Source organism: Salmo trutta, chromosome 15 (assembly GCF_901001165.1).
Source record: "Salmo trutta chromosome 15, fSalTru1.1, whole genome shotgun sequence".
In the NCBI taxonomy this organism is placed as follows: domain Eukaryota; kingdom Metazoa; phylum Chordata; class Actinopteri; order Salmoniformes; family Salmonidae; genus Salmo; species Salmo trutta.
The window spans coordinates 39443615-39456330 of record NC_042971.1 but is presented as its reverse complement, the minus strand read 5'-3'; the positions used below and the strand labels follow the sequence as shown (position 1 = coordinate 39456330).

General features: G+C 43.4%; 1 protein-coding gene across 2 annotated transcripts in view; it reads left to right on the top strand.

Moving 5' to 3' along the window:
- Positions 1 to 12716, top strand: part of LOC115148997 (THO complex subunit 2) — a 70778-nt gene that overhangs the window by 33224 nt on the left and 24838 nt on the right. For both annotated transcript variants that reach the window (XM_029691404.1, XM_029691403.1), the window contains exons 16-21: positions 5978 to 6062; positions 8327 to 8420; positions 8582 to 8662; positions 10545 to 10641; positions 11342 to 11459; positions 11941 to 12120. In XM_029691404.1, the coding sequence (XP_029547264.1) occupies positions 5978 to 6062; positions 8327 to 8420; positions 8582 to 8662; positions 10545 to 10641; positions 11342 to 11459; positions 11941 to 12120 (655 nt within the window). The remainder of the gene's footprint in view (positions 1 to 5977; positions 6063 to 8326; positions 8421 to 8581; positions 8663 to 10544; positions 10642 to 11341; positions 11460 to 11940; positions 12121 to 12716) is intronic.

Below are 12716 nucleotides of genomic sequence, written 5' to 3'. Positions count from 1 at the left end.
TTTATGGCAGTAGTGTGAAAAGCAGTAAATGATATATACAGTAACATATATATTACAGTACCAGTCAAAAGTTTGGACACCTACTCATTCAAGGGTTTTTCTTTATTTTTACTAATTTCTACATTGTATATTAATAGTGAAGACATTAAAACTATGAATTAACACACATGGAATTGTGTAGTAACCAAAAAAGTGTTAAACAAATCTAAATATATTTTAGGTTCTTCAAAGTAGCCAGCCTTTGCCTTGATGACAGCTTTGTACACTCTTGGCATTATCTTAACCAGCTTCATGAGGTAGTCACCTGGATAGCATTTCAATAAAAGGTGTGCCTGGTTAAAATTACATTTTTTGAATTTCTTTCCATAATGGGTTTGAGCTAGTCATTGTGTTGTGACAAGGTAGGGGTGGGATACAGAAGATAGCCCTATTTAGTAAAAGACCAAGTCCATATTATGCAAAGAACTGCTCAATAAGCAAAGAAAAATGACACTCCATTACTTTAAGACATGAAGGTCAGTCAATACAGAAAATGTGAAGAACTTTGAAAGTTTCTTCAAGGGAAGTCGCAAAAACCATCAAGCTCTATGAAGAAACTGACTCTGAGGACCACGACACGACAGGAAAGGAAGACCCAAAGTTACCTCTGCTGCAGAGAATAAGTTCATTAGCGTTAACTGCACATCAGATGCAGCCCAAATAATTGCTTCACATAGTTCAAGTAACCTACACATCTCAACATCAACTGTTCAGAGAAGACTGCGTGAATCAGGCATTCATGGTTGAATTGCTGCAAAGAAACCACTACTAAAGGACACCAATAAGAAGAGACTTGCTTTGGGCCTAGAAGCACAAACAATGTACATTAGACCGGTGGAAATCTGTCCTTTGGTGTGATGAATCCAAATTTTAGATTTTTGGTTCCAACCGCCGTATCTTTGTGAGACGCAGAGTAGGTGAACGGATGATCTCCATGTGTGGTTCCCACCGTGATGCATGGAGGAGGAGGTGTGATGGTGTGGGGGTGCCCTGCTGGTGACACAGTCAGTAATTTATTTGGAATTCAAGGCACACTTAACCAGCATGGCTACCACAGCATTCTGCAGCAATACGCCATCTCATCTGGTTTGCGCTTAGTCCTATCATTTGTTTTTCAACAGGACAATGACCCAACACACCTCCAAGCTGTGTAAGGGCTATTTGACCAAGAAGGAGAGTGATGGAGTGCTTCATCAGATGACCTGGCCTCCATAATCCCCCGACCTCAACCCAATTGAGATGGTTTGTGATGAGTTGGACCGCAGAGTGAAGGAAAAGCAGCCAACAAGTGCTCAGCATATGTGGGAACTCCTTCAAGACTGTTGGAAAAGCATTCGCCATGAAGCTGGTTGAGAGAATGCCAAGAGTGTGCTGAGCTGTCAAGGCAAAGGGTGGCTACTTTGAAAATTCTAAAATAATATATATTTTGATTTGCTTAACTTTTTTTGTTACTACATGATTCCATATGTTTTATTTCATAGTTTTGATGTCTTCGCTATTATTCTACAATGTAGAAAGAAAAACCCTTGAATGAGTAGGTGTCCAAACTTTTGACTGTTACTGTAGTATATGCTACTGTATATCTCATTTACTGCTTTTCACACTAGTGCAGTATGATGCATACTTATTTTCAATGTGTGGAAGTACATGTTTGTGCCTGAGGCCTTTCCCTGCTCCCTGTAGTGTAGAGGTCGACCGATTAATCGGAATTGCCGATTTAATTAGGGCCGATTTTTCAAGTTTTCATAACAATTGGAAATCGGTATTTTTGGACGGCGATTCATTTTAAATTTTTTTAATATTTTTTTTTTTTTTAGACCTTTATTTAACTAGGCAAGTCGGTTAAGAACACATTCTTATTTTCAATGACGGCCTAGGAACGGTGGGTTAACTGCCTTGTTCAGGGGCAGAACGACAGGTTTTTTACCTTGTCAGCTTGGGGATTCAATCTTGCAACCTTACGGTTAACTAGTCCAATGCTTTAACCACCTGCTTTACATTGCACTCCACGAGGAGCCTGCCTGTTACGCGAATGCAGTAAGAAGCCAAGGTAAGTTGCTAGCTAGCATTAAACTTATCTTATAAAAAACAATCAATCAATCATAATCACTAGTTAACTACACATGGTTGATGATATTACTAGTTTATCTAGCCTGTCCTGCGTTGCATATAATCGCTTAGGTACACGTTGCTCCAACCATAAACATCAATGCCTTTCTTAAAATCAATACACAAGTGTATATATTTTTAAACCTGCATATTTAGTTAATATTGCCTGCTAACATGAATTTCTTTTAACTAGGGAAAATGTGTCACTTCTCTTGCAAACAGAGTCAGGGTATATGCAACAGTTTGGGCCGCCGTTGCCAGAATTTTACGTAATTATGACATAACATCAAAGGTTGTGCAATGTAACAGGAATATTTAGACTTATGGGTGCCACCCGTTAGATAAAATACGGAACGGTTCCGTATTTCACAGACAGGAAAACCCGTGTTTTTTTTTCTCGAGAGAGTTTCCGTATTCGACCATATTAATGACCCAAGGCTCGTATTTCTGTGAGTTATGTTATAATTAAGTCCATGATTTGATAGAGCAGTCTGACTGAGCGGTGGTAGGCACCAGCAGGCTCGTAAGCATTCATTCAAACAGCACTTTCGTGCGTTTGCCAGCAGCCCTTCGCAATGCATTGCGCTGTTTGACTTCAAGCCTGTCAACTCCTGAGATTAGGCTGGTGTAACCCATGTGAAATGGCTAGCTAGTTAGCCGCGTGCGCGCTAATAGCGTTTCAAACGTCACTCGCTCTGAGACTTGGAGTAGTTGTTTCCCTTGCTCTGCATGGGTAATGCTGCTTCGAGAGTGGCTGTTGTCGGTGTTCCTGGTTCGAGCCCAGGTAGGAGCGAGGAGAGGGACGGAAGCTATACTGTTACACTGGCAATACTAACGTGCCTATAAGAACATCCAATGGTCAAAGGTATATGAAATACAAATTGTATAGAGAGAAATAGTCCTATAATAACTACAACCTAAAACTTCTTACCTGGGAATATTGAAGACTCATGTTAAAAGGAACCACCAGCTTTCATATGTTCTCATGTTCTGAGCAAGGAACTTAAACGTTAGCTTTCTTACATGGCACATATTGCACTTTTACTTTCTTCTCCAACACTTTGTTTTTGCATTATTTAAACCAAATTGAACATGTTTCATTATTTATTTGAGGCTAAATTGATTTTATTGATGTATTATATTAAGTTAAAATAAGTGTTCATTCAGTATTGTTGTAATTGTCATTATTACAAATAAATACAAAAATCGGCCGATTTAATCGGTAGCGACTTTTTTGACCCTCCAATGATCGGTATCGGCGTTGAAAAAGCATAATCGGTCGACCTCTACTGTAGTGTACCAGTGGACATTGGCGTATTCCCATCATTGCCACCACACACAGAGTGAGCACCCCAGGGCTGCGTGATAATGTATAACAGAGCAGACACTCAGGGAACCCATGGTTTTGTTTTGTACCCTAACCCCCTAAGCACAACCCCCATATCCCGGAAGAAAATATATTTTTTAATGGAAGCAGGCAGCTGGGAATGGAGCAGGCCTCCTACCTGGCGTTATCAATATTCTGCTGTATCCCACCCGGCAGGAACACTGCACGGCCAGCCATGGTGTGCTCTCCCCCCACACGTTTTGTTAACACTCTGGCTACTGTGACGGTATTTCCACTGATTGCTTGTGTTTGCGTGTGTAAGCTCCTTGACAAAAGAATACCCTGAGGATGTGTGGTGCTGGTTGGTGTCTTTGGAGGGTGCGATGTAACCACACCAGCATGCATCGCTCTGAAGGGTGAAGGGACAGTTTAGTGTGTGTGAGGGCTCCCCAACTCGGTGGGTGGGGAGACTAATGGATAAACTGGTGCTGCGGGGCTGAGATCCTGCAGCTCTGGTGCAGTGGAAGGCAGGGAGTGGTGGAGTGGAATTGAACAGCTACTATTCCCTCCACCAGGGGCATTATAGAAGATTTCTCCACAGTTGCACTCGAGTGGACTACTCCCATCCCATGTCAGATTTGAGGCTAGCGTAGCAGCACGCCAACCCTGCTGCAAACGCCTGCTCTCATAGCACCGTGACCCTCTCACCAGCCCCTAGCCTCATGTAATATAAACCGTTTGTTAAGTTGCTGCTACTGAATGATTAAAATGGCCATTAGACATTTAGATTATTTATTCAATCCACCCCTGTATGCATCTTAGTCTCTTGTAGTTAGCTGAAGGATGTCAGTGCCTTCGGTCCAGTGTTTATTAATAATGTAAATGGGACATTGCTTGGACATCATTACCCGTACCTCTTGATATGGATACAGCTCTGCTGAGTGACATGTCACCACTGCTCTGCGTCACTAAAAGGTGGCTAATCCACACGATAGGAAGTTAATTAATGTGTTGTGCCTGGCCCCTGGCCTGCATCATGTATGCGTGTGCAGTGTACTGTGCAGAACCACAGTCGGAAACGAGTCCCTGGTGGTGGTGGTGCTTTAACTACTTCTAAATCACCACCCCTCTTCCTCCCTCCCATTATGTATTGCGATTGGATACTGTGATTTTGTGTTTCGATGTTCCAAACATATTGCCAACCGTATGTCTGCTGCAGAGGGATGAGAGGGCAATGAGAAAAGCCACGAGTTTTGATCAGTCAAGGAAATAAAATTGCTGGAAACAAATTGGCTCCCTATTTTAAGAAGATGGAGTTTTGGTACAGGTACAGCCATCTAGCGCAAAAATATTGCGCTATTGTCTAAACAATACAATATATCGTCAAATAATATCCAGATTATGTAACTGTATTTCTCTCCCCCCCCCCATCATCAGTGGAAGAAAACATGGACATGTTCTTCCCGAGTAGCAACGCTACCAAAACTAGTTTGAAGTGTGTTTGAGTACGTTTCGGCTTGCAGTGAAGCATTGCTCACATCGGTTTGGCTGTTTACATTAATGAATTTTGACAATGCTAACTCGTTACTGTCTCAGAAGTACAACATTTATTATTGTGTATTCTGTCGCTATTGACCTTCAGACACGACTCAAGTTTATGGCAATTCCACCTAAATATAATTTTTGCCTGAACTATCCCTTTACCAGCTTGGATTACTGCAAAAAATATTACTTTAGTTTTGTCAACGTGAAGTATAATGTTGTCAATAATACTGTGTATGAGTTAACAAGATAAAGGGAAAAACATAATTTTGATAAATGGATATCAGCATTGTTAGGTTTTTATTTTTCTGAGTAAATAACTCACGGACACTAGAGAAGCTTAACCAATTTTAATTCTTCACAAACGGTCGTTACAGTTGTAATTCAGACAAAAACAATTCTCACCATCACAAGTGTATTTGTGAGATATATATATATTATATATAACACACACACACGTACGTTGGACACTCCTCCTTCTCTCCAATCCTTACATCTTATGGTTTGACAGGAAGAGGGTAACAGGATAATATAACCATTATTTCTCCCTTCAGGGGATCTGACGTGACCTCCTGACCTCAACCCCTCCTTCGCCTAATCCACAGATGTCCTCTCGTATCACCTATCGCACTCCTGTGATTCTCTCCCGTCCACCCATCACATTCCACAGCCACTGTCTTTCTACAGATCTCTCCTTTATATACTATGCGTCTGATCTATCATGTCTTTCAATATCTCAATGTTCAAATTTTAGCCCAAATCCAACAGCATGAAGCAACTAAACATTGAGCACAAGTTCATTATTAGTTGCAAATTCTTCTACTAAATAATCTTCAGTCTAGGCCTAACCATCAAATCAGAGTCCCACAGCATTGACAGGGGTAAATGTATTGGCTGCAAGATGCTTCAATAGATTTAAATTAATTGCTCTCTTTTCTCTCTCGCTTTGCTTTTTTCCAGGCGATTAACCAAAGAGAATGTGAAACCATCTGGGCGCCAGATAGGCAAGCTGAGCCATAGCAACCCCACCATCCTCTTTGACTATGTATGTATTCTCAAGGATTTTATGATATTTTATTCACCTACTGTACAGTTGAAAGTAGTGTTTTGAGACTGACACTAATATTAGCCTTATTGTGAGTGATCTCCCCCCTACTCCTACTTTAACTGAGTACTTCATCTTGACAGTGAAAGGGCTCCGTGTCCTCTACTATCTCCATGGGGCAGAGAGATCTTATTTTAAGGCCACTATCTTTACAATCTGCCTTTGTAACGATAGGCTACTGCTGAAAAATGGGGGCTGAATGTAAATTTGATTCACTGCGACTGCTTACATTCTCTTTACCCCCACACCCCAATGAACATTTTATCATTGTCACAGATTTATATATTTGTCTAATTGTTTCATTCACTTTTCTTGTTCACCTGTACTGTCGCAGCCTAAGAATTTCACTGTACCCAGCAATTACATCTGTGTGCATGTGACTAATGAACTCACCTACTCCACATCACAGCCTGTCTTGTCTTGCTAGAACACCCCCATCCACTCCCTCTCCTGTCCATCTCCACAGCATAAGCCCTATCTCCTACCCCTCCCCTAAATATCTCACGTCTCAAAAAATGACTTTAGCAGAATTGTCGGCCAAACAGAAAGAGGAGTGGGGAGGTAGTGGGGTTGTGTTTTGTGGTGCCTCAGCAGCAGGACATTAATGGAATGAAAAAGCTGTGCAGCTCCTCTCCTTTTTAAAGCCTCCATCTCTTAATCTCTCAGCCTGCAGTCTGGCTGAATGGCCTCTGCGTGAGGCCATTTCTCTGAGTGAGGCGAGTTGGACCTCCCCTGAGACTCCCCTCATCCTCCACCTTACTCGGCCTCAGCCCCCCTCTCTTTCCTTCCTCCCCCACCTCAACCCCTGTCTGTCTTCACAAATAAGATCAAAGGAGAACGCAAGGAGAACGCTACCTGTCCGAATGAATTGTGCCAACTGTAAAGTTTGGTGGAAGAGGAATAATTGTCTGGGGCTGTTTTCCATGGTTTGGGCTAGGCCCCTTAGTTCCAGTGAAGGGAAGTCTTAATGCTACAGCATACAATGACATTGTAGACAATTCTGTGCTTCCAGCTTTGTGGCAACAATTTGGGAAGGCCCTTTCCTGTTTCAGCATGATAATGTTCCTGTGCACAAAGCGAGGTCCATAGAGAAATGGTTTGTCGAGATCGGTGTAGAAGGACTTTGACTGGCCTGGACAGAGCCCTGACCTCAACCCCATCGAACACCTTTGGGATGAATTGGAACGCTGACTGCGAGCCAGGCGTAATCGCTCAACATCAGTGCCGGACCTCACTAATGCTCTTGTAGCTGAATGGAAGAAAGTCCCTGCAGCAATGTTCCAACATCTAGTGGAAAGCCTTCCCAGAAGAGTGGAGGCTGTTATAGCAGCAAAAGGGGGACCAACTCCATGTTAATGCCCATGATTTTGGAATAAGATGTTTGACGAGCAGGTGTCCACATACTTTTGTGGAGGAACAGGAGAGTCTGATGGCATCCTGTCACAGTGGGAGTGTAGGGATGTAGTGTAACCGGTAATAAGGTGGCTTTACCAGGAGAGAGGATAATAAAGTTTAAGTGACCTGCAGAGGACACTGCAGAGCAATGGCCTTGTTTTCTCAGACCATTTAGAATGTTATTCTAGAATCTGACTATAATGGTCCATCTACACAGTCTACAAAACATTAGGAACACCTGCTCTTTCAATGACAGACTGAGCAGGTGGCCGCTATGATCAGTGTAGATGAAGTGAAGGAGACAGGTAAAATAAAGGTTTTTAAGTATTGAGACATGGATTGTGTATGTGTGCCATTCAGAGGGTGAATGGGCAAGACAAAATATTTAAGTGCCTTTTTAAACCGGTGCCAGGCGCACCGGTGCCAGGCGCACCTGTTTGAGTGTGTCAAGAACTGCTTAACACTTTCCCTTGTGTATAAAGAATGGTGCACCACCCAAAAGACATGCAGACAACTTGACACAACTGTGGGAAGTATTAGAGTCCACATGGGCCAGCATCCCTGTGGAACACTTTTGACAGCTTGTAGTTTCCATGCCTTGGTGAATTGAGGCTGTTCTGGGGGCAAAAGGGGGTGCAACTCAATATTAGGAAGCTGTTCTAAATGTTTTACACACTCCCTATGTATATAACAGCTGGGTGGATGTTTTTTTTAGATATCCTCTTTAATCATCATCATCTGGCAGGTGGTGTGTGTGTGGCCTGTTGTCCCTGTATTGTATTAACCATGTATTTTTGTCCCTCTCTCAGATCCTGTCTCAGATCCAGTGGTATGACAACCTCATTGGTCCAGTGGTAGACTCCCTTAAATACCTCACCTCACTCAACTATGACGTCATGGCTTGTATCCTTAATCTGACATTTTGTGACTTGCAATTTTTGCCCATTTATTTATACACTTTCAGAACTATGTTTAATCATGTATTTGGAATGCTATAGTCCAGCTAACGTAGGCAGAATGTATTAAGACGTGCAGTGTTGTACCTCTTAACTCGTTGCCTGTAGATTGCATAATTGAAGCGCTGGCAAATCCAGAGAAAGAGAAGATGAAGCATGACGACACTACGATCTCCTCCTGGCTTCAGAGTGAGTTCACTAACTGAATTCTAGACGAAGAACCATATGTGTGCGTTTAATTAAAAAAAAATACATTTTTTTTAGACTTCATGAATCATTGTAAAAGAAGTATGATACCAAAAATTTACAAAATAATTGAGAGAAGTGTGATGTCATTATCTTTAAATAAAGACACTCTTAATGACGTATACACATTCCCCCCCAAAGTTATATATTTCACTATCAGAATTTTTCTAAATGCACAATAGTGCCTTTGGAAAGTATTCAGACCCCTTGACTTTTTCCACATTTTGTTACGTTACAGCCTTATTCTAAAATAGATCAAATAAAATGCATTCTCAGCAATCTACACACAATACCCCATAATGATAAATCGAAAATAGGTTTTTAGACATTTTTGCACATTAATTAAAAACAAAAAACAGACCTTATTTATGTAAGTTTTCAGACACTTTGCTATGAGACTTGAAATTGAGCTCAGGTGCATCCTGTTTCCATTGATCATTCTTGATGTTTCTACAACTTGATTGGAGTCCACCTGTGGTATATTCAATTGATTGGACATGATTTGGAAAGGCACACACCTGTCTATATAAGGTCCCACAGTTGACAGTGCATGTCAGAGCAAAAACCAAGCCATGAGGTTGAAGGAATTGTCCGTAGAGCTCCGAGACAGGATTGTGTCGAGGCACAGATCTGGGGAAGGTTACCAAAACATTTCTGCAGCGTTAAAGGTCCCCAAGAACACAGTGGCCTCCATCATTCTTAAATGGAAGGAGTTGTTTGGAACCACCAAGACTCTTCCTCGAGCTGGCCACCCAGCCAAACTGAGCAATTGGGGGAGAAGGGCCTTGGTCAGGTTGACCAGACAGAGTTCCTTTGTGGCAATGGGAGAACCTTCCAGAAGGACAACCATCTCTGCAGCACTACACTCAGCATTAAAAGGCACATGACAGCCCGCTTGGAGTTTGCCAAAAGGTACCTTAAGGACTCTCAGGGCATGAGAAACAAGATTCTCTGGTCTGATGAAACCAACTCTGACCTGAATGCCAAGCGTCACGTCTGGAGGAAACCTGGCACCATCTCTACGGTGACGCATGGTGGTGGCAGCATCATGCTGTGGGGATATTTTTCAGTGGCTAGGACTGGGAGATTAGTCAGGATCAAGGCAAAGATCAACGGAGCAAAATACAGAGATCCTTGATGAAAACCTGCTCAGGACCTCAGACTGGGGTGAAGGTTCACATTCCAACAGGACAACGAACCTAAGCATACAGCCAAGACAACGCAGAAGTGGCTTCGGGACAAGTCTCTGAATGTCCTTGTGGCCCAGCCAGAGCCCGGACTTGAACCCAATCGAACATCTCTGGAGAGACCTGAATATAGCTGTGTAAATTGAGGGGGGGGGGGCGGGATGATTTAATCAATTTTATATTAAGGCTGTAACCTAACAAAATGTGGGAAAATTCGAGGGGTCTGAATACTTTCCGAAGGCACTGTATATGGTTCTTCCTTGCAAGGGTTCAACTACAGCAATGTGTGGGGGGGGGGGGTTTATTTGATCTGGGTTGTATTCAGTTTGGAGAAAATATTTCTAAATGTAGTGAAATGGGGGGGGGGGGGGGGGGGGGGGGGGGAACTACCTGAACTTGTCCAATTTTAGAACACAGATTTTAGTTTTCTGTTACAATTTATTTTGTTACAGTGTACCATACTAAACACGACCCCGATGTCACTAATCTGCTTTATTATTGAAGTGGCATTTGGGTGTACTTTGGTTCCATGTAGTTACAGCCCAGTGCAACTCTACTTTAGTTGACTGTATTTTATGCAACATATATATGTCTGCTTGACAACTGATTGACTGCTGACCTTTTTCTCCTATCTCCAGGCCTGGCCAGTCTGTGTGGAGCGGTATTCAGGAAATACCCAATTGAGTTAGCTGGCCTCCTCCAGTATGTGACCAATACGCTGAAAGCAGGGAAGAGGTAACTATAACTTCTGAGCTGGCAGACGGGCGCCTCATTGACTTGCTGGCTCTGATGTGATTCATAGTGATGGAGTCTGTCGCTCATAGTCAATCAACTGGGTCCCCTTCGTCTCTGTCTGGCCTCCTGAATCAGAACAGGGACGGACGTACAGTCTGTTCCTCCTGTTGCAATACAAGGCCAGGGCTGAGAGGGGGAGGGGGAGAGGGGTCTTGGCCGTTGTTGTGTCACCCTGCAGGGCCTTGGACTGGGCTGAGCTGCATAGTAATGTTGTGTTGATGAGGAGGCTGCAGACTGTGTGGGGGTTTGGGCTTCCATAGAGGAGGAAGGAAGGGTAATTATATCAGCGCTGGTCTCCCTGTGATGCCTGGAGTCAGCAGGTAGTGAATCACACTGGGCTCCATGGCCACTCTCTCATCTCTCTCTTTCTCTCTCTCCCATCAGTTCAGATCAGTCCTTTCCAGGGCCAGGGATGAAGGGGAAGTAAATAGAGGTGGCACTCTGCCACAATGCCCTATGAAACGGCATGCTGAATTATGTTATTATCAGTCCCCTGTCCTTAGCTACTCCCATGGTTGTTTCTGCCCCCAACCTTGTTTTTTTTAACCCATGTTTATTTTTGTGTATGCGCACATATTATTTATGTCTGCATTCACAAATATGTATACACTGTGGTTATGTTGTGTTCCCCCTGCTGCAGTTTTGACCTGTTGATTCTGAAAGAGGTGGTGCAGAAGATGGCCGGGATCGAGATCACTGACGAGATGACATCAGAGCAGATGGAAGCTATGACTGGAGGGGAGCAGCTCAAAGCAGAGGTACAGGACCCTGTTTGGTCTGACTTGAAACTGTACACAATGACCAGCTCAAAGCAGAGGTACAGGACCCTGTTTGGTCTGACTTGAAACTGTACACCATGACCAGCTCAAAGCAGAGGTACAGGTCCCTGTTTGGTCTGACTTGAAACTGTACACCATGACCAGCTCAAAGCAGAGGTACAGGTCCCTGTTTGGTCTGACTTGAAACTGTACACAATGACCAGCTCAAAGCAGAGGTACAGGTCCCTGTTTGGTCTGACTTGAAACTGTACACCATGACCAGCTCAAAGCAGAGGTACAGGTCCCTGTTTGGTCTGACTTGAAACTGTACACCATGACCAGCTCAAAGCAGAGGTACAGGACCCTGTTTGGTCTGACTTGAAACTGTACACCATGACCAGCTCAAAGCAGAGGCACATTGCATTAGTCGGCTATTCCTCAGCATGACTTGAAACAATGCAGTTATATTTTCTGTCCCCAGGGTGGTTACTTTGGTCAGATCCGTAACACTAAGAAGTCATCCCAGCGTCTAAAGGATGCCCTGTTGGACCATGATCTGGCCCTGCCCCTCTGTCTCCTCATGGCCCAGCAACGCAACGGGGTGGTCTTTCTGGAGGGGGGTGAGAAACACCTCAAACTGGTGGGCAAGCTGTACGACCAGGTACGTACTGACCCCCTTTACAGCTTTACTTACACTAGTTTCGCACCTTGGAGAGTTCTCCCATTTAGAGTTCATTAAATAGTCAATCTGTCATTGCTTTTCCTCTGCTTAAAATAGCATTTTGATAAGCACAGAGGGTAACTAGAAGTCATGTCGATAAGCTACTTCAGGGGAATGCAGATGAAGGGAATTCTCCCCTTTTTTCATTTTTGAAATATTACACAGCTGACAATTATGTTTGGTTCAATTCCCCCATGTTGCCTGGAAGCTGTGAGCAGCGATAATCCCCCCCAAAAAATTGCCTCTGTTTGCAGTATTTGGCCACATTGATGGATAGTTTGAATAAACCAGCTTGTGTCTTTAAACAAATGAGAAACGGTGGGACTAATAGCACACACATGGCTGTGCAATAAGGGAGAATGAACTGGCTGTGTCCAAAATAGATGACTGTGTCCTATTCCCTATATCGAGCACACAGGAAACCGCTCCAGCCATTACCACGAGCCCCCCCCCCCCCCCCCATCCCCCCCCCCCAATTAAGCTGCCACCAACCTCCTGTGATAGAGAACTACTTTTGACCAGGGGTTTGAACCGGT